A 20916-nucleotide genomic window follows, 5' to 3' on the forward strand; every position below is an offset into this window, starting at 1 on the left:
TTTTGGTGAGCTGTCCTAATATCGAATTCTAGTTTTTTGAAATATTACTAACTGAAGATAGTATGAAGACTGGCTTTGTGTGAGGACCAAAATCCGGCCTTAAAAGAGGTGAACAAGATGACGCCTTTTGGGAGAGAAGACTGAACTTGTAGAAGACTCATACTTACCCTTAGAAGCTCCCTTAATCTCCATTGCTTGACAGATCCATACTTATGTAGTTTCACTTGTTCGCCATTTTCCGTATTCGGATTTGTACGAACATTTCTAATACTGCTATATAAATATTTATACCAAAATTACATGGAGTAGGATGAAACTTTGCAAGCTGTAGTTTTGGTGAGAAATTAAAAAACAATCGAGATTTTTAATCACATGCTAGTCTAATCTGTTGATAAATGTTATCCATCATCCATCCATCATCCATCCATCATCCATCCATCATCCATCCATCATCCAACCATCATCCATCCAACCATCCACCATTCTCCGTCTATTACCTAACACATCTTCTATCGTCCACCATCTATCATCGAGTAAAATGTCTATCAAATCCGGCTTCTGGCCACGGCTCCTGCGTCAACAGAAGGTAGCTCCATATCGTGAAGCTCGTAAAGAAGCCATCGCTGGCATTGATCGACTGCACAAGACTCTGAACGAATATGGTAAAATGCATATCGACTCTATAGAGTACACAGCTCTTGGTATCAAATGCGACCTTTTCTCCGTCGACTTACAAATCAGCGACCCTCTCTTCTTTCTCCCGCAAACCAGTGAATGGGTACCTGAATTAAATATCAAGGATCCCGCAGATCAGAGACATGCCCATCATATACAATGCTGGGAGCCAACGGACAGGAGTCCAGTTTCTGAATCGAGATATCTATGGAGTAGTCTAGAACATATGTTTCGGCAATTTCCACGACAGGAAGTGCCTTCCAAGCCTAATGGAAACGGGCCGTCACTCCGGAAATATCCCAGTGGCTCCCATGGTATGTTATTGAAAGGCCGAAAATGTGATAACTGACTGATACATCTGGGTAAAGCGGGTTTAACGACTCTATGATTGCTGATAGGTTCCGCTATAATCTCTTTGAATCAACGAAGTGGACCCCGGTCGAAGCCTATGTGTCACCGAAACAGTATGTGCCTGCGACCAATACGAAACCTCATGTTCATATGGTCATTTGCTCTGATCAGGAGTCTTCCGATGATCTTTTGTAGGTCGAATTATTGACCATTACGTCCATCATGCTCACCCGGTTTGAGGGAGGGCAATTTCCTGCGTGCAATACTATTCCAGTACGTGAATAATCACAGAAATATATACATTACACTAATCCTCCAAAATCTTCTACAGGTACTCGCAATTTCCGTGTTTGGTAATATGCAACTTCGGTTCCTGGAGTGCTCGTATATTCACAAAAGGCTGATGATCAGAAAGACGAACTTCCTTGATTTTTCTACCAAGGACCAGGCCACCAAGAACATGAACACGGTTCTTGGAATTATGGCCTCTCTCAAAGAGTGGGAGATCCCACTGATTCGAGAATGCTTTTCCAGGTTCGTTCCATATGCGCAACTGCATCAGGGGAACTACTAACTAATAAGTAGGATCCCAATTTGACACAAAACACCAAAATTCCAAGAAAGAGTTTTTTGCGGGAGACGCTCAGAAGGATCAACCCAAAGAATATTCTTTTCCGGAGAGACAGATATCGACGCTACATTCCCTATCCGTAAACGCCCAGGAGCAAATCGCGGGTCTATTCCAATTTTTGATGAACCGGGGCTCTGACATGGTATTTGGAGCTGGAAATTATGGGATTTATTCCCTATGTATGCCTAGTCACGCTAGCCTGCCATTGTTAGCTCTGAAAGAGATCCGAATTGAGATATTGATTGAAGGTGAGTTTCTTGGTTACTTAGAACGTGAGAATCGTGTTCAAAGCCCCATGAACAATTTTAGAGCTATAGTTTCCAGCCTGGTCATGTGTCTGAGGCTCAGTGTTTGGTCTTCTGTGTGGAATTGGTCTCAACGTTGGAGATGAGAGCATATTTTTTATCTTCCCCTTCTTCTTTCATCACTCCATGCTCCATCTTCAATACGTAATCATCCACGTATTAAGCTCTTTCCTGTCCTAACTGTTCTTTCCTTTCTTAGCCACAGTTTCGATAACTCTCAAATTCCACATCAAAATTCTTCTGTCGCCTCTACTGCCTAACTGATTTTCTTCCAATCAGTTGAAATACCAGTGCTTTACCTGTGAATTGGTGGGCCTCTTCTTTGTCCCCTTTATTATATCATCCACAGATTTGGCACTATAGCCTCCATCTTCACCCCTCTATCCGTCCACAGCCATCTCGCCCTCAGGCTTTGAGCTTTTTGAAACACCACCGTCACAAGCATCCAGCTCTGAGCACAATGGCTGGGAATCCTAGCAGGAAGAAAAAGCCAAGTGCAATTCAATTAGGGAAATTGAATGGTTTCTTCATACTGTCGATCGTCGATGATTCGAATGATATTGTCTCCGAGAACCCAAAAATCAGAAATACCACAATAAACTAGATCCCGTGTGATATGATTGCATCCGCGTCTGGAACCTCAGAGGCACAATACCTCATGCTGCGCTCTTACAGAGGATTGGCTATTATCCCAAAGTATTTTGCCATGAGAGGGCTGGAGTTTGGAATGACGCCTGCGATTCTTCAATCGGCAGACGAAATTTTCGTTGGATCTGTGGAATGGCATCGATTCTTGGAAATTGTGGAGTCTGGTGATACAATCGACGATATCTTCGAAGATAATCCCAGATGGCCGGGTTCCTTTGAAGCTGCTCAAAGGCTGCAAGAGCAAGTGATGATAGTTGGGAATCAGAGATGCTGATCGGATGCAGGCAGAAACGGAAGCCTCTAGCCTAACTCGACGCGGGCTACCTATCCGCAAGGTCGAGCTCCCGATGGCTGAGGACGAGGCAACAGTTAATACTTCGGAAATTGTGTTTCTCCAGGCCATATCACACCTGGCTAAAGCAACTTTTACCAGCTCTAATCTAGAGTGGGTTCATAACAGGGTGCATTTGAGCTGTCCTGTACAGAATGGATTTGAATCGTTTACAGATAGAGCACTTCGCTCCAGGAAGGGAGATAGTATTTTCGGTATTGTGGAGGCAAAGAAAAGATCTCGCGAGCAAGATGATCAGAAAATATCAATTCAAGAGACCTGCCAACTTGCCTCCTGGCATATGAAGGAGGCAGCAGTACAACAAGCTTGCTTCAATGGACAGTGAGTTGACTGATATTTTATCATCACTCTTTTGATATCAAAGGTTTGACTAATGGAATGCCCTTTTCACTAGCTTACTACTGGTATCTCAGGATCGGCACCAGCTATATATCACTTTTGCCCTATACAGTGCGGATTATAATGGGTACCTGAATAACATAGCTGGAAGTGAGGGTTTTCTCAAAATTACTCCCATTGGCCCTTTCGATCTCAAGAAATCGAAGGACCTAGAAGTATTTGGTCGGATTATTGTGGCGGCTACTCTTATCGCTAGTGCAGTGCAATGACCTGTATTCTCTTAGCCGATTACTTTTATTTCGTTTGCCTTTTTCTCAAAATCGTATCTTTTGCAATTCCAACTCCTGTAAAATTCAAACAGGTATGCTATCTAGTTGCGATGAGTTCCATCTCGTCGTCAATGGCAATACCCCGGCCCTTATTCTTGGCAGTATTCTTGTACAGTTGTAGATTATACCATAAGATAGCATCAGTATCAAACTCGTATGGTTTTGAATGTGGATTCTGCAAAAAAGGCAAACACAAAGAGATAATCTGGCCACCAATCTGAGGACGTGTCCCTCCTTCAGCCGAAAGTCAGGTAACAGCCCTTCTCATGGAAAATATAAGCCAGGCACGTTCATGTATAACCCACTTCTTCACTAATTATCCTGAGTCTCTTTAACTTTTTTAAGATTCAAACTGAGGATCAGTCATCTTGAATATAATATCAATATTGTTGTTGGTTAAAGAGAATACGATTTCAAGAATACAAAATAGCAGCGAGCAACAGGGGCCGCGGCTCCTTCTGCAATGAGCCGCTGGCGTTGCTACGTCTGATACAATCTGATTTTGATGATGATTTTCCACCTAATGCTTTGACTATTCTGTGGCTAAAACTTGAAAAAGTCACCTAGAAGATGCTCAATAACCGGTGCCTGCATCTAATTTTGAGACTCGTCGGACCAGGATTATTACAAAATCTAGAACACCGTCCAAACTCATTCCTTATTTTGAATTGAATTTTGCATTTATTGTCAGACTCTCAATAAATGCACAAGAATTTCTAGATATTGGGCAGTAATTGGTCGTAATCAATATTGTTGGTGGGTGAGTAGATCTCGGAAACGCGTTGGATATTGTGAGGAAGATATTGAAAACCTCATATGTTGATGTGATGAGTTTGTGGCAAAGTAGCCAAAACTCAGACGCTTGTCGTTTCTCGTAAATTCAATTTTAAGTTGATTATATACCTGATACATGACCAAACTCTAGATCCATTATTCTAGTACACATTTGACTCATCGGATAGTTCATGATAATTCTTGATTGTCTGCAGTGAACTGGACTTGTTGTGATGTTTTCATCTCCATAACATGTCGTGGATGCGGCTCCGCCAAGGTCTTGGGACTTGACCCACCCCCATTATTTACCTCAGGAAGCTTTTGTCAAAATGGATACCTCCCACTCTTTTTATTTCCTTTTGCAACAATTTCAAGGTTTAGGAGATGAATTTCGGAGGAAATTTCATTTTGTCGGCGTTTTGCGTCCTTCGATCACCATTTCATGAAGCATCTTAGGCTCGACTAGTTGACATGTACTCCACTTTAATAGTAAACAAGTGGGTCTGACAGGTCTGATCTCCACCCCACTGGGAACTTCATGAAATGCTATTTACAGGCGTCGAATATGACGGCTGAATTGGTCCCTCGAGACTCCCAGCCCAGTCATTTACAGTTGCTTTTTCGTATCTTTTAATGCTAATACCAAGGATAACCTCCTTAGGTCATCACTTACCGAGAAAAACATAATGCGGAGTTTCAAATCTTCTGCCATTATCTCAAGGATGTTGGGATACGCATAAGAGTACCTAAGTGTCTAAGTAGCCATAATGAATTTGTGAATTTATCCACAGGTTCCTAAGGGCGCAAGGCGCCTGGACAATGTAGAGATGTTTGGTGATAATCCGTGCGCGAGCCTATTTTGCTATAGTTTTGAAATGTTCCTACCCGTCCAGATGTGGACTTCGCCAATCTGGGAAACCTTCAAAACAACTTAATTCAACATACTTTCTTTTTCCTTTTAGCTCTCCAGCTACTTGATTGGATTCACTAGAGCTATTCGGTGAAGATGTGGACCGTATCCAAAATTGTAACTGGTTATAGGCATATAGCCAACTTCAAGTTTCAACTTAGTAATCCCAAGTAACCCTTGGCCCAGTGGCTAAGACCACCAACAAGGTAGTGAGGGATCGATTCTCTCGAAGACCATTCTTTCAAGTCTGCGTTTCGGGAAGTCGGAGATCTGCGTCGTCAAAGCTAAGCCGGGGGGGCCGTGCAGAGTACTCAAAACCAGTACAGACTGGTTTTATAGGATGTTCGTCGCTTCTCGTAGTAAACGAAGCTACAAACATCTGAATTTTTGCTACCTTTTCAAGACATCATCCCATTGCCTAGTTATTTTCATCATTACACCAAAAGGCTGGGTTTCAATTATTCACCAAAAATCACTATCACCTCGAAAAATAAATTATTGATGCCTCAGTGGATTTACTCAGCCCAATGTTCTCCCCAGTATTGTCGTAACAATAAACTAGTCATCACCAGCGTGCTGGTTTCGAATAGCATATATGTAGTCTTTACAGTATGAAATACATGCAATTTTGAGAATCCTTTGGAAAAAAGATATACCATTCAAAACGAAACAGCCGAGGTAGTCAACGCCCCACAACCTGCAAGTGATATCAATTCCTCCTATCAACTCAGAAACGTGGGATTCTTGGCTTGAAGACTTCGGCATACTTTCCATGATAATCCTCGTTTATCTACATGCCTCGGCCTTATAACAACCACTCTTGTCCAACTGCCAACATTCCGTACTCCACAGCTTCGGCTCGACTCAATCGATGCAACTGATAGGGATTTTTTTCACAGATATTTGATGATTGATATTGCCCTTGGTGGCGACAGAGAAATATCTTCATCGATGCATTTAGTTGCGTGCTGCCAATTGCTAATGGTCGGATATATCAAGGCCTAATGAATCTTCTCATTCTCACTACCCTGCATTCAACCACTCGAGCTTCGAAAGAATAAGTGAACACCCATAATTCACTTCTCATGGGCTGTCACCATAGGCTGCAATCATGATTCATGCATTCATGGAAGACTCCCTTCAGTCTGGATCTCGGGAGGTATTTCACGCAGGATAAGAGAAAATGTCCCCCTCATTCTTCAGCCGAGCTCAGGTGCAAATAGGCGATATGATATTTCTTAAGTCGCTACCCCGCCAGTTAATTCAAGTAGTTTTTCCTGCTTCAACTTCTTTCACCCAGATTGCGACTCGACGCGATGACGGATGAAAAGCACCCGGTCTGTCACGAGGAACCCCTGGCGGATATGGAGCTTAATGATGAATGGAGCTCGTCTCTTGATGCAGCAAGGGCTGCAAGTACCCGCGAGCACAAGATGAGTGTCGGTGACGCGGTCAAACTCTTTCCGTGGGCTCTTCTGTGGGCGCTCATTCCTTCGATGGCTATCGTGATGGAAGGATACGACACCATTCTCATTCCCAGCTTCTACGCCTACCCAGCATTTCAGAAGCAATTTGGGAGCTACGACGGAGTAGGATACCAGGTTTCTGGACAGTGGCAGTCGGCGCTTGGAGCTGCGTCAAACGTGGGGAGTTTCATCGGGGCTCTTGTGAATGGCTACCTGGTCAATCGACTCGGCTTCAAGAAGATCTTCATGCTGGGCCAGGTTCTCATGTGTGCGTTTACATTTGTGCCTTTTTTCGGTCAAACTATCCAGCTCCAGGTCATTGGCCAGGTCCTTTGCGGGTAAGTTCCGCCCATCCATTCTTTCTTGTCTCAGCTCTCTTCTGGTCGGCTACTAAACTGCGCAGAATCCCGTGGGGCATGTTTGCAACTCTAGGCCCTGCCTACTCCTCCGAGCTCTGTCCCATGGCACTCAGACCATACCTAACCGCATGCGTGAACATGTATTTTGTGATCGGTCAGCTAGTCAGCGCTGGAGTGTTACAAGGTCTCATAAACATGAACGACCAATGGTCCTATCGAATTCCGTTGGCACTACAATGGATGTTACCAGCACCATTACTCATCCTCGGCTGCTTCATGCCCGAGTCACCGTGGTGGTATGTTCGCCAAGGCGACCCTGACTCCGCACTGAAGATCGTGAACAGACTAATGGTCAAACCGGACTCTGCCCGCGCGCGCGAGACCGTAGCCATGATGATCCACACCGACCAGCGGGAAAAGGAGGTTAAGCAGGGTTCGTACATGGACTGTTTCCGTGGCCATAATGCGCGGCGAACCGAGATAGCCTGTATCGCATTCGTGGGACAGGTGTTTTCTGGTCTCATGTTCGCTTATAGTCCTACTTATTTCTTTGAACAGGCCGGCATGACGCCTGCAGAAGCATACAAGCTTGGATTGGGCGGGTCAGCAGTGGCTTTCACGGCTACTGTCATCTCGGCAGTGTCAATCCAGTACTTCCCTCGTCGGACGCTCTATGTCGGCGGCATGGGTCTGTTAAGCATCTACCTCCTCATCGTCGGCTGCCTAACACCAGCCGTAGAACTCCAGAACAAGACTGTGATCCGGTGGACACAGTCAGCATTATGCATAGTCTGGATCTTCACTTTCGCCATGACAGTTGGACCGATGGCCTGGCTAATTCCACCAGAAGTTTCTTCAACAAGACTGCGCTCGAAGACGATAGCCCTTGCTCGTAACTCTTACTACGTAGCTGCTATCGCGGCGTCGGTTGTTGAACCTTATATGATGAATCCGACAGACTGGAACTGGCGGGGCTATACGGGATTCTTCTGGTTTGCGACTGCGTTCGCAACGTTTGTTTGGAGTTATTTCAGACTTCCGGAGACGAAGGGGTTTACTTATGAGGAGCTGGATATTATGTTTGCGGCTAGGGTTCCTACTAGGGAATTTTCCAGCTATCAGGTTGATGCCTATGCTGAGGGGTCGGATGAAAAGAGTGTTTTGAAGAGGTGATTGATCTGCTATGATCGGCGTGTACTTTTGTATGAGATGATGTAATGGCGCTGATCTACTATTGATTTGTTGATTCGGTTGAAGTGTACCGTTGACACGAAGAATCGATATATTTCAAAATCCATGTCCTTGTCTGGAATCTGTGCATTTGGTTGTTTATTCTGCCTGCATCTAGAATAGGCAGTACCTATGGTAGATAAAGACCTGGGAGTACTTCAAAGATACCACTCCTAGCCACGTGCTGCTTTGACAGCAACAGAAAGGTCGATGCTTGCAGATCTAAATCAACTTCATTTATTTACTCACCATTTACTCACCACGGGGAACTCTATACTCCATAACTACTCCATAATACTCCACAGGAAACTGTGGTCCGTCTTAACAGGTTCAGGTTCGAAAAGTGGACTTGTGGAGCACGGGAAGCACAGTGGATACTCAATTTCTTCAGGAGAGGAGTAGAGCGGAGAAAATAGCCTAGAGTATACAGTGACTAATGAATTCATGATATTTCCAATGTTCCTGGTTAATATGGGAGGCTGGAATGCACGGATCTAGATTTATGAGTTCATCTATTGAGTATTGACGTGCGAGACCAGCCTCCTATTTAGTTAGAGTCTTGAACCCTGTTCATCAGGATTAGCATGGAAGGATTTAGGTATCTGACTGAGCTAGAATAAGTAGTTAAAGGCTAGAAGGAGTATTATTCCTGATGGATTAGGGCAAGTATACCTAGTTATTTCTACAACTACAACTACAACCATATTTCAATATAACATTCTAATAGAACACTTACCTTGGCATGACATTAATGAAAGAACCAATAATAAGCAATAACGATCAAAATATTAATAGAACTGCCACATTGTAAAAAGAAGGCCGCGTAATATCCTAACGTAAGTCCCCACTTTAATCCCCTAATGATGTCAGCAAACTATTCGCAGATAGGAGGTCGCCGTGAACCACCACCTTTTGGAGCTAGTCTGGACCATGCGACCGTGTGATATTGTGGTTATCTAGCAAGGTGGGTACGTATGCTGGGGATTTTGGTGCTTGGCGAGATCGTCGGGTGAAACAGAAGAAGTTTCGCTCGAGTAGTGGGGATGGTTTTAGATCTATTAAATTTACAGACTACTTTATGTCCACCTTTCCACCCTTTCTCTGTTGAAGTTTTTCATCTTCATATTAATCTTTACTATTCCAAGGACCGCTTAGTACGTACTCTGCAAATAACACACTTTTCTGCACAATAAGCTGACAACAGATCAGATCACTCGCTCAACCTCACACAATGCTCTCCTTTTCTATACGGGCATGCATCCTTGGCATCCTAATGACGGCCTCTGCAATTCCACTCCAAACACGCCAAGTACAGTGGTCATTCGATCTATACCCAACAAAAGATTGCACAAGCGGAGGCGATACCCACTCCGGCTCTGGTAGCACAGGCTGTCGCGCTGACCTGAGCAGTGTAGCCTCAGCATACAGACTGAATACAGTGGATCAGGGCTGTACAGTGCAGTTCTTCGATAACACTATGTGTGAAGAGGAGAGTGAGTCTCCGGATGTTGCGGGTCCAGCTACTAGTACCGACGTCTGTCACCTTCTAGATTCGAAGAGGAGATATGGCTCTTATCAGGTTACTTGTGTTGATGTACGTGGATTGTGATTGTGAATTTGCATATTCATATCTGGCGGGACCAGAGTGATGAATCATGAGCGTTCTATATCTATTTCGGGAAACTGCATTTATTGGGTGTTTTTTTTTTTTTTTTTTGACTGCTACGGTCGCGACTTGGCGATCAAACTCACAATATCATGATTGCGTCTTGTTTACTTGGTTACCGTTACCTAGTTACCTCCTAGTTACCTCCTGGTTACTGCCTAGTTACCTGCTTCTATGGTCCCGGTTACTGTGGAAATTGCCCAGTTTTATCCCTTCCCTTCATGCGTCGTTACTGTTCAATTCATAAGTGACAAGAGACCACAGTGTTTCCTGCAGGGTCTACCTGAGCCTACCTACTGAGGAATTTTGGCGCAAGGGATATGATGCATGAATCTGTCGAACAGTGACATGTATATTCCTTATTTACCACGCTACTTGGCTGAGTCCGAAGTCACTTGAGCCCCTACAACCCTACATAGTATGCTGAGCCCCTATTGTGACCTGGTTTGCATCGCCAAGTAGTCAAGAATCTTGAATCTTACAAGGATGTTGCGGTATGGAGATTGCCATCTCAGCCAGCTAAGACTAAATTAGGGAATACATCAAGGATACATCAAGGATCTTGGCTGTGCATGTAATGGGATTGTGTATTTGTATTGTAATACGAGGTTTACTTGGCATTGAGGGGCACTGGCTCGAGTATTGTATTGTAAGCTTATTCCTTACCCTTCCAGGCCAACTCAGTCTGCCTGGTTTTGACTGCCAACTCATAATAGTTCGAGAGAATGTTCAATGTGTTTCAAGTGTGCTATATAGATTGTGAGCTGCCAAGTTGATGGCTGAATTCTACATCAACTGCCACGACTAGTTAAATGTGATTGACGAATCTCGGGGATCTTCTTGATTAATTGCTTTTGCATACATACAGTCAAGGCACATCCCTTTCCAAAAGGGGTAAATCTATCGACGATCTGACGGAAACGGGGGATTACTACTTAACAATGGCTTCCCTCAAACCAGTCCTTGTCCTCCATTTCTCTGAAGGATCGACTACTGTCAGTATGCAGGCAGATGAAGCACTAAAAGGAGAGTCTTCCTCTACATTGGGAATGGGACCACCAGCGCCAGTTGGTTTCTTTGACTCCTCATTGAGAGACATCAGAAAAAGAGTGTATTTTCAGTGGGCTCGAACGGGTATGTCGATCTTGATTCTGATCTGTTGCCGAGGGTACAACAGAGACAACAGCTAACAACAACCAGTCCTTCTTCTCTGTGTCTTCATCCTATCAGTCCTGTCTATATTCTGGGGATCTCAATACAGAGCCGAAGCCAATTTGCCGTCGTTGAAAATATGGGTTGTCGATTTCGATGGAACCATAGCACCATTCATCACTGATAACGTCATCGTCGGTCCCGCCGTTACCAACGCAACGCAAAAACTCATCGATGCTCCGGGCGACAAGGTTGGCTGGGAGATTAAATCCCCCGCTGACTTTGATCATGATCCGTTGGAAGTGCGCCAGCGTATTTACGACGAAAAAGCCTACGCCGCTATCATAGTGAGCGCAAATGCTACCACCCTTCTCCGCGAGGCCATCTCCACTGGAAACTCCTCCTACGACCCTGCCGGTGCCATCGAGGCTATCATCATTTCCGCTCGCGATGAAACTACATACTATAATTACATCCTGCCAGGAATTACCTCGCTTCACATGACTGTGATGAACTCATTTGGTCCCAGCTGGGTCGCCGAGCTAGTCAAGAACTCGACCGATCTGTCGAACGTACCCCCGCAGGCTATTAATCCCGCTATCGGAATGAGTACCATTGACCTGCGCCCATTCGCTCCGGCCATCACAGCGCCGGCTGTCACAATCGGCCTGATCTACTTGATCATCCTAGCTTTCTTCAGCTTCCCCTTCCTCATGCCCGTTCACGTGCAACTAATGAAACCAGACGGACATCCACCGCTCAAGGTCGCGCAGTGGATTCTCTGGCGCATCTGCTCCAGTATCTGCGCATACTTCTTCATGTCCCTGTGCTACTCGTTTGTATCGCTTGCCTTCCAGATCCCATTCAACAACCACCCGCAACCGAGTACCGTCGAAGCCAACAACCCTAATGCCTTTGGCCACGGCTCCTTCGTTGTATTCTGGATGCTGAACTGGGTCGGTATGGCTGCGCTCGGCTTCCCCTGCGAGAACATGGCCATGGTACTCGGAATGCCGTACAGCGCTATGTTCCTCATCTTCTGGGTCATCACCAACGTCGCAACAGGCTTTTACTCGCTAGATCTTGCTCCGGGATTCTATGCTTGGGGCTATGCCTGGCCATTGCATCGTAGTAAGTTATTCTGTCCTGCATAGCAGTCACATGCACTAACTGTGTTCTAGTCGTCGAGGCTCTTCGCACTATCCTCTTCGGTACACACTCCCGCATAGGGCTGGACTTCGGTATCCTTTTCGCTTGGATAGCCGTCTCCCTCGCCTTCTACCCCGTCGCCACTTTCATCATGCAGTGGAAGATGAAGCGGGGTATTTAATTGACTCGACATTTCTGTCTAAAATTCGGATCCGATATATATATTAAAAGAAGGATATAATTTGGGCTTCTTTATTACATAATTTACAGTATATAATTTGATCTGTGAGGAGAAGGAGTGATATACCTGGTGGTACGGAGTGCTAATCTGCATCTACATATTCCCTACACAAATGCTAACTTTTTTTTATGTCTATGATATTGCTGTGCTGTGCTTCTTAACGAGTGTGTAGTCCATACATGATAAAGAACGTGTCATTCGCGTGGCGAAGCCTGCTGATCCAATTCATCGAGGTTGCGTCTGTTATGGGCGCGGCCAACCTTTGAGTTATGCTCATTGTCCATAGCACTGTACCAACCCAGAGTTAGCATTAATCTCATCAACAGCTTAATCTCCGGGCCTGGAACCAGAGCTAGTGAAGCTGAGACCGGATGGAGGAGATGGCAATGGATATGATTATACTCACTCTCGCAAAACCTGCTTCTTCATTTCCAAAAATTTCGCTTGTTCATTAAGCGCATCACTGAAACAATCAATCTCATGCTGGACATGCTTCCCAGTAGCCTCGGCAACGTGCTTATCATGAGTTACGACATTGACACCAGCCTGATGTTGAGAAAAGTTTGTGCATTCGTCATAGTCGTTCGTCATAGTCTTGGATGAAATTCAATGCGGCGACGGAATGTTTTTGTGTAGGCGTATATGTATGCTTATGCTTATCGTCGTGACCCATGTTCGATTCGGATCTGAAGGTTGATTGTTATATATTGAACTTTTGTTTGAAAGATTGGTTTTTTTTTTTGGATTTTAAGCTCGATGATCTGATTTTGATCTCTTGTGTTGAATACTCCCCTCGGCCCCGGTTTTTGGAATTTTTGGCAGCAATGCGGGTTTTTTATATTCGGTTCTAATTTGATGGCGGAGGCGGCGGCGTAGTGTGGCGTTGTGAAGTACATATGATGTATACCATCGGGATAGATGGGGCTAGATGATTGTCTATTTGGTGATGGTAGTATTATATCATTCTGAGGTCTGTGGTTGGGGCTTAGAACTGGATGGATGACCTTGGGACTTGACGATGAGTTCGTGAAGATAAAATGGCCGGGGCATCACATAACGAAGAAAATGTTTTACAGAACGAGATTCAATCTTTCAGGTTTGCATGATTGATTCATGACCACGTATCATCTAGGATTATGACCAGAAATTTAATTCCACCGAGTTTTAGAGCTCGACTGGAAACCTCCTGACGTACGGTGAGATCAAGCAGGCGTACAGCCTCATATTCGACCAAAGATAGAAACACTCCTACAATGTAGAAAAATGATTTCCCGTAAAAGAAACGCTCGATATGATTTACAATATGGAATAATTTATCTACCAAGACACTACTAATCACGAAAAAATGGATTCGGAAGCTGTACTGTGTATATATAGAATGATGGGATCATAAAAGTGGGTCTCTTATACTCCGGGACAAGACTTTTTGTCTGTAATGTTAACACCAGAAGTTCGGATATATAGAAATCACCCCGAAAATAGACTGAATTATTACGTGAAGGTCCTTTTCATCTTTGCACTGGAGTAGACAGCAAGATGGCTGGCAGCAAATGGACGTCGCCTCCCGGCTTCATGGCTTTATGGCTGGGGCGATCATCGATAATATATTACAAGGGAAATATAGTGTGGTAGTCAGGTCAAAGGAACTGTCCACTACTTAGATATCTAATTAGTAAACGTTCGAGACTGAGGCTCAGTAAGATGAAAATTATGATAAGTTTTTCCAAGTCTCTAGTCCATCAAGCCTCACTCTCAAGATCAGCCCCAGATTTAAGATACGACTAGACACCGAATCTTTGCTGGATTATTGAAATCTCAACGATCTAATTAATCCGACCAAGCATAGTTAATAGTGTCTGAATACCTTAGATTGCTTTCGAACTTTGTCTAGCATGATTTTTACAATGGTGCAAATGTGAACTTGAAGCATATCAGGGTATGTAAGGCTGAACTCCCTGTTTGCTAGTTCTTGATATTTGGCTCCAGATCTGATCTTATCTGTGAAGTATCGCACAGGATTCTCAGTCTCTGTCGAGATATAAGCGACTTCTTTCAATTCCCTACAAAAAATCAACTTCAGTAAACCTGTGTACTCTTATACATGATGTTTCGATTCCCATGTTCCATCTTATTCAAAATTGGTTCCTCTATTTATAAATATGCATTTTTCTCGTTTGTTAAAAAAACGCCAGTCACGGGTTTCTCTATGTCTCGGAGCCTTGGATGTTATTGTTGAAACATGCGCACTTTCCTTTCACGTCAGCCACATCCACTTATCTTTTCTGCCGACATAGTGAAAATTAAAATAGTAAAAACCATCTCTGTATCTTCCCAGTTACATCTCTCCTCAACTCTCCAGCCCTTTAACCCCCGAAACGAAGGTCTTAATACCCAAATTTACAACTATATCAAACAATCCACAGAAGCTCATTTTCAAGCAAAGTCCAAATCGGAAACCACTCACAGATCATGCGGCTAGCTAAGCGATTAGCCGGCGCTGAAAATGAGGTTCCCTATCGTCCTCTTCACCATTACAAGACCTTCAAGCCAGACGAAGATACAGAAGCAGAATGGATGACGGATTCATCCATCTCGGAGCGGCCCGATATCAAACCCATCAACCCTGAAGGTCCCGAAAGTCCCTACATCCGCATCGCTGAAACCGATCAGGAACTTCATGCTGCCATCCAACTCGTCTCTCAATCTATCACCCAGCAACGTGAGCTAGCCATATCAGCCGTCATGAAGCACCCCGTCTATTGGTTTAGCATGTTACTCGTACTGAACATCATCTACACTTACAACTACCACACCGTGGACCTACCCGTTGCGCTGATTGTCTGGGGCGGATGCTTCATGCTGAGCTTGTCTGTCTTGAGGCGCATCATCCAGGAGTATGACACCGTGGCTGATATGACGGGACGGTGGGCCTGGTTGTATGGCGATGAGCAGCTGTACAAGAAATCCAAGACCAACGAATCGAAGAAAGGAAAGAAATGCGTGAAAGATCCCAGTCGCAAGAGCGATTCAACATGGAGTCTCCGGAGCAGGAGCATCGTTCTCGTTTCCTTTCTGAACAAAGAGGTTATTGGCACTATTGTCATGCGGGTTGAATTCAGAAGAGACTCGGTCATTCCGTCAATCCGCGCCTGGACCGTCAAGAAAAAGTATCGCAGCCACGGAATTGGTAGTGGGATTCTAGCATATGCTGTGGAGATGTGTCGGAATCTTGCGTGGGACTCCCCGATCTTTGCGATTGATCATGCGAACTCTGTCCGCGTGCTTCCAAGCCCACTCAATGGATGGATGGATGATATGGAACAGAAGGCTTGCGAAAAACTTCGAGTTGAGGTTGAAAAGCAGTCAGCAGAGGACTGAGTGGGCAATGAGAAAGAGAGGAGACATATCATTACGATGAAGATGGCGCTTCGTATCATTCATGGGATTGTGGGGAGTTCTATTGTCAGGCATTGAGTACTTCATCCTAAATTCATCCATAGCGTTTATGGAAGCAAGAATGAAATTAGTCAATCTTCCTATCAATCCACAAATGGGTCAGGGACAATAAAGTCTACCTTCGGAAACAGTTTATGAAGCATAAGTAACAAAGGAACGTACATCAGGATGTTGAAGCAGAGACCCAGCAGGTACATTTCCAAATCTCAAAAACATGGTCATGAAGCATGCTGTGAGAAAACCAATCTTGGTAAGAACATTTTGACTCCGATAAATTAAATCAAAATATGAAATCACCCGAAGTAAAAAGTGGGCGTATTTATAATACTCTCAAATGGTATGTGGATGAAAACCTCATCTCAGATTCGATGAAAAGACCAACCCTGTTCTGTGAAGTAATGATATTTTGAAAAAGTAGCAAAAATTCAGATGTTTGTAGCTTCGTTTACTACGAGAAGCGACAAACATCCTATAAAACCAGTCTGTACTGGTTTTGAGTACTCTGCACGGCCCCCGGCTTAGCTTTAACGACACAAATCTCCGAATTCCCGAAACGCAGACTTGAAAGAATGGTCTTCGAGAGAATCGATCCCTCAATACCTTGTTGGTGGCCTTAGCCACTGGGCCAAGGGTCGCTTGGGATTACAAAGTTGAAACTCGAAGTTGGCTATGTGCCTATAACCAGTTACAATTTTGGATACGGCCCACTTCTTTAGTAGATAGCTTTAGGAATGTAATTCAAATACCTAGAGTCAAAATAATAAGTAAGGTGTTTATAAATGAGTTGATTCGTTAGTCAACCTAATGAGACTTCAAAATAGCAACAAAATGAACTCTTACTAACCAATCAAACTAAGCATGACGAATCAAACATGATAAATCACTCAGTTACAGTGTTGGTATAGAGCACGGGTATTAATAATTCCGGACATATCACTCTCTGAGAACAGATGACTCAGTGGTAACATGATATCTTGTTTGTAAATATGACCGGCCCGAGAGTGAAAAAAATAAAAAGCCTCGAATGACTATTGAGCTTGTATACTTCCGGGTTCGGCTATAGAATATGCAGCTATCACCAATATAATTTCGGGGTGTAAGAAATAAGTAGACTTCTCCTGCCTATGTAGGAGGATTTTCAGTTCCCTTTTTCCATTAGCCTTCATCTTCATGAACCATCAACTATGAGTTTCCTTTTCTTTTTTGATCTCGAGTTTTCGAGAAATCTGCCATTGCGTCAATGAACCCTCCATATTCAAGGAATCAAAGCAGGAATGAAGAAAGGTTGGTTTTGAGAAGCTGGATAGTGGAATTTTAGCAATATATGAATTTTGCTTGATATTTGTTAACTTGACTTGGTCTAACCACATCATCTATTCCAAGGTTCATTTTCAATGAACTTCAAACTGTTCGCACAAAGGGAATCAACACAGTTTCGGTCAGCAACTACCAATAAGACTGTATCTCCAAAGTTGATCTAAAGAATTACAGCTCAGGTACCTTTGAATATGGACGACATTTAAGTTTCCAAGATGTGAAAAATATATCCATCCTCAATAGATTAGGTCGCTGAGCTCCAAAATGCTGCGAGAACTTTACTTGAATGCCACCAGCTTACACCCCAGTGCCTTACGAGATATTAATCATCCAGAGAACAACACCTGAGAAAACACCTGCAGCTTCTTTGCTTTAGAGGAAGTTGGTGCATCACGAAGAGGAGTCCCTCACTCATGGATTTAGCCATCGTGGCTAGTGGCTGGATATATGCTATAGACCTCTGGGCTAAATAGTCGACTTTTACCGGTGCAGTTTTGCGGATTTGAGACCAGGCTGAAAAGAATGCAGTTCATTGTCTCGTTTTCATGTGTCCGTCCGTGCGATTGGGCTTGGCATGAGCATCATCGGAGGACTAGAGTCTAGCGGCCCAATAATTTTACAAGAATGAATATATATCCAGGTGTCTATTATGGAATAATTGTCTGGGAGTCAGTGTTCGATGACTCGACTGAGTATATGAAGTTTATAACATGTGCTGAGGAGTGGATCATGAATGCGCGGGGTTAGGGCCCCCACCGCAGGCTTGGCACCGGAGCATAACCGGAGCTAATAAGGCCAATCAGCATCCCAGATTCGGGATAGAGTCAACTACCAGTAACTATTTCCATTTTTGCTTGCAGTGATATCGTGGGGTAAAGGCCGAGATTGCAATAAGCTATACAAATCGCGAAAATGGATGAACAGGAAACTATACTAGAAAAAAGGCGAGTCAGCATCGTCGTAGAGGAATCGATGTCCAAGTATCAGCCACGATACGTGGTATGACGCATTTATCCAAGGTTTGACTCCACGCGCTCGAAGTTTCCGGGTAAACGGCTCAACCGCATACACAAATCGCGATGCACGAAATAGTCGCGCGCGGCCCAATGCAACGTTCTTTCAACCCCGCATAACCCCGGATAATGCCTCGGAACATGCCAGAGCGGGGAGGAAATGTGGATAAACAGCATGGATAGTCTGTGCAAATGCGGAGCCTGGGGTAAATCAATGGTTGAATTTATCCACAGTGCTGGGTAAACATGGGTTCATAAATGGGCCTATGTGGGATATCGTGCATGACGACTTGAAACGTATCTCTCTACAATCATCATTAAGTCGATTCCAGTAGACTTCTCAGCTACTTCTTGGGTCCCCTACTTGATTTTGTACCTGTCACAATGGCACCTGTTCTGCCAGGCGAGACGGCGGTATCAGCGAAACGTGCTGAGCTTGCCGGAAAGGGTGGTATCTGGGGCTTGTTGGGTAACAAGAAAACCTCTTTGATCGGACTGTTTGCATCACTCGGTGGTTTGGTGTATGGATGTAAGTAGACTTTCCAGATGCCACGGAGGGTACATCAATAGCTGACAAAGAGCGAAAGACAACCAAGGAATGTTCGCGCAGGTGTTGACCATGAACTCATTCCAGAAAGCGGTACGATTACAGAGTTCATTATTTCCTGCTTCTTCTAATTGCTCCAGACACAAGGATATGCCGCGACGACGAGCATTCAGCAGGGGATGTTGACTTCTATTCTCGAGCTCGGCGCGTGGGTTGGCACATTGTTCAACGGTTATCTCGCCGATGCGATCGGTCGTAGACTCACAGTGCTTGTCGCAGTTGTGGTGTTTTGTATTGGCGTTATCGTGCAGGCCTGTACGGTCAACAAAGATTTCGTTTTCGGGGGTCGGTTCGTCACTGGTCTTGGTGTGGGAAGCTTGAGTATGGTTGTGCCACTGTATAACGCAGAGCTGGTAGGTTTTAGTCTAAATAGGGCGACTCCTGGCTGATTTGTTCAAGGCACCGCCCGAAATTCGTGGATCGCTTGTTGCTGTGCAACAGTTGGCCATCACATTCGGTATTATGATCAGCTTCTGGGTAAGCCAAATTCTGAGATCATTCGTGAACTTCCGTCTAACGAAAGTAGATCGGATATGGAACCAATTACATCGGTGGAACTGGTGACGGTCAGTCGAACGCTGCCTGGTTAATTCCAATCTGTATCCAGATCCTGCCCGCTGTTGTTCTGGCAGCTGGAATGCTCCTTTTCATGCCGCAGTCGCCTCGCCACCTGATGAACACCGGTCGTGAAGAGGAGTGTCTCCAGACCCTCGCGCGTCTCCGCGCAGCCTCAACCGATGACCTCCTAGTTCGAATTGAATTCCTCGAAATCAAAAGCCTATATATCTTCGAGCGCGAGACTGCAGCTGAGAAATATCCCCAGTGGCAGGATGGATCTTTCAAGAGCCGGTTTAATATCGGATGGCATGATTATTTGTCTCTGGTCACAAACAAGTCACTCTTCAAGCGGACGACTGTTGCCGTGAGTCGAGCCCCTCCTCCATTCCGAACTTACAGCAGTAACAAAGGAGCAGTGTTTGATCATGGTATTCCAGCAATGGAACGGAATAAATGCAATTAACTACTATGCGTACCGTAGCCCCCTCTCATGGCATTGCAGACTGTTGCTGACCTTTCAAGTCCATACATCTTCGAGGACATGGAGCTTCCAGGAAACACCACAAATCTCCTAGCCACTGGAGTAGTTGGAATTGTTGAGTTTCTCTTCACCATCCCCGCTGTGCTTTGGGTGGATCAGATAGGTCGCAAGAAGATCCTGATTGCCGGCGCAACGGGCATGGCTATCTGCCACTTCATTGTCGCCGGTATAATTGGTGCTTATCAGCATTCTTTCTTGACTCATCAGGGTGCAGGATGGACAGCCATTGTTTTTGTCTGGATATTCGTTATCAATTTTGCGTATTCGTGGGGTATGTGTGAAAATTTCTGACAGATTGATCCACTTGCTGACATGATGGTATAGGGCCCGTGGCATGGATCGTGACCTCCGAGGTTTTCCCGCTCAGCATGCGCGCGAAGGGAGTCAGTATCGGTGGCAGTAGCAATTGGGTCAGTCATCTTCTTTTAATCGGATGGACAAAAACTAATTTCGCAGCTAAACAACTTCGCTGTTGCCACGGCCACTTCACCTTTCACCAGCACTTCCACTCTCGGAACCTTCATCTTCTTCGGATGTGTCACAACAGTAGGAATATTCTATGTATACTTCTTTGTACCTGAGACTATGGGTCGGACATTGGAGGAAATGGACGAGATCTTTGGCACCGTCGGTCTGGCAGCGGCCGATGCGGAGCGCAAGGCTCGGATTGAGAGTGATGTTGGGCTCCTTGCTCTTGTCGGCGTGGAACCGTTGCAGTCTGAGAGGGAGAAGGCCATTTTGACTCACGATGATGAAAATGCAGAAGATAAAACTGGTACGGGGGCTGAATTGTAAGCAACGTGTGAAGCTTGAGGTATTATTGGGGGCGGGAGAAGATGAGGATAGT

At 44.7% G+C, this 20916-nt stretch overlaps 8 protein-coding genes across 8 annotated transcripts; 7 read left to right on the forward strand and 1 right to left on the reverse strand.

The window, feature by feature from the left end:
- Positions 1-538: 538 nt before the first annotated feature.
- Positions 539-1600, forward strand: N7495_009908 (uncharacterized protein; the record flags this gene model as incomplete). Its single annotated transcript, XM_057212559.1, has 4 exons — positions 539-989; positions 1105-1139; positions 1222-1299; positions 1358-1600. 4 exons carry the CDS (start codon positions 539-541, stop codon positions 1598-1600), a joined length of 807 nt encoding a protein of 268 aa, XP_057059422.1.
- Positions 1601-2578: 978 nt separating this feature from the next.
- Positions 2579-3287, forward strand: N7495_009909 (uncharacterized protein; the record flags this gene model as incomplete). The annotated part of the gene is made up of 2 exons (XM_057212560.1): positions 2579-2854; positions 2895-3287. 2 exons carry the CDS (start codon positions 2579-2581, stop codon positions 3285-3287), a joined length of 669 nt encoding a protein of 222 aa, XP_057059423.1.
- A 3343-nt stretch (positions 3288-6630) lies between these two features.
- Positions 6631-8312, forward strand: N7495_009910 (general substrate transporter; the record flags this gene model as incomplete). Its single annotated transcript, XM_057212561.1, has 2 exons — positions 6631-7118; positions 7184-8312. The coding sequence occupies 2 exons, from the start codon at positions 6631-6633 to the stop codon at positions 8310-8312; spliced, it is 1617 nt and encodes a 538-aa protein (XP_057059424.1).
- Positions 8313-9600: 1288 nt separating this feature from the next.
- N7495_009911 (uncharacterized protein) lies at positions 9601-9978 on the forward strand (the record flags this gene model as incomplete). The annotated part of the gene is made up of 1 exon (XM_057212562.1): positions 9601-9978. One exon carries the CDS (start codon positions 9601-9603, stop codon positions 9976-9978), a length of 378 nt encoding a protein of 125 aa, XP_057059425.1.
- A 1064-nt stretch (positions 9979-11042) lies between these two features.
- Positions 11043-12517, forward strand: N7495_009912 (SNG1 family protein; the record flags this gene model as incomplete). Its single annotated transcript, XM_057212563.1, has 3 exons — positions 11043-11169; positions 11236-12318; positions 12369-12517. Coding segments are annotated over 3 exons (1359 nt in total), but the record flags the coding sequence as incomplete, so codon positions are not given.
- A 254-nt stretch (positions 12518-12771) lies between these two features.
- Positions 12772-13168, reverse strand: N7495_009913 (uncharacterized protein; the record flags this gene model as incomplete). The annotated part of the gene is made up of 2 exons (XM_057212564.1): positions 12772-12865; positions 12984-13168. 2 exons carry the CDS (start codon positions 13166-13168, stop codon positions 12772-12774), a joined length of 279 nt encoding a protein of 92 aa, XP_057059427.1.
- A 1878-nt stretch (positions 13169-15046) lies between these two features.
- N7495_009914 (uncharacterized protein) lies at positions 15047-15955 on the forward strand (the record flags this gene model as incomplete). Its single annotated transcript, XM_057212565.1, has 1 exon — positions 15047-15955. One exon carries the CDS (start codon positions 15047-15049, stop codon positions 15953-15955), a length of 909 nt encoding a protein of 302 aa, XP_057059428.1.
- A 2792-nt stretch (positions 15956-18747) lies between these two features.
- N7495_009915 (uncharacterized protein) lies at positions 18748-20864 on the forward strand (the record flags this gene model as incomplete). Its single annotated transcript, XM_057212566.1, has 6 exons — positions 18748-18896; positions 19077-19323; positions 19497-19943; positions 20010-20340; positions 20394-20479; positions 20526-20864. The coding sequence occupies 6 exons, from the start codon at positions 18748-18750 to the stop codon at positions 20862-20864; spliced, it is 1599 nt and encodes a 532-aa protein (XP_057059429.1).
- Between the last annotated feature and the right edge of the window lie 52 nt (positions 20865-20916).

Source organism: Penicillium taxi (genome assembly GCF_028828555.1).
Source record: "Penicillium taxi strain IBT 34144 chromosome Unknown utg000006l_segment0_segment0, whole genome shotgun sequence".
NCBI classification, from domain to species: domain Eukaryota; kingdom Fungi; phylum Ascomycota; class Eurotiomycetes; order Eurotiales; family Aspergillaceae; genus Penicillium; species Penicillium taxi.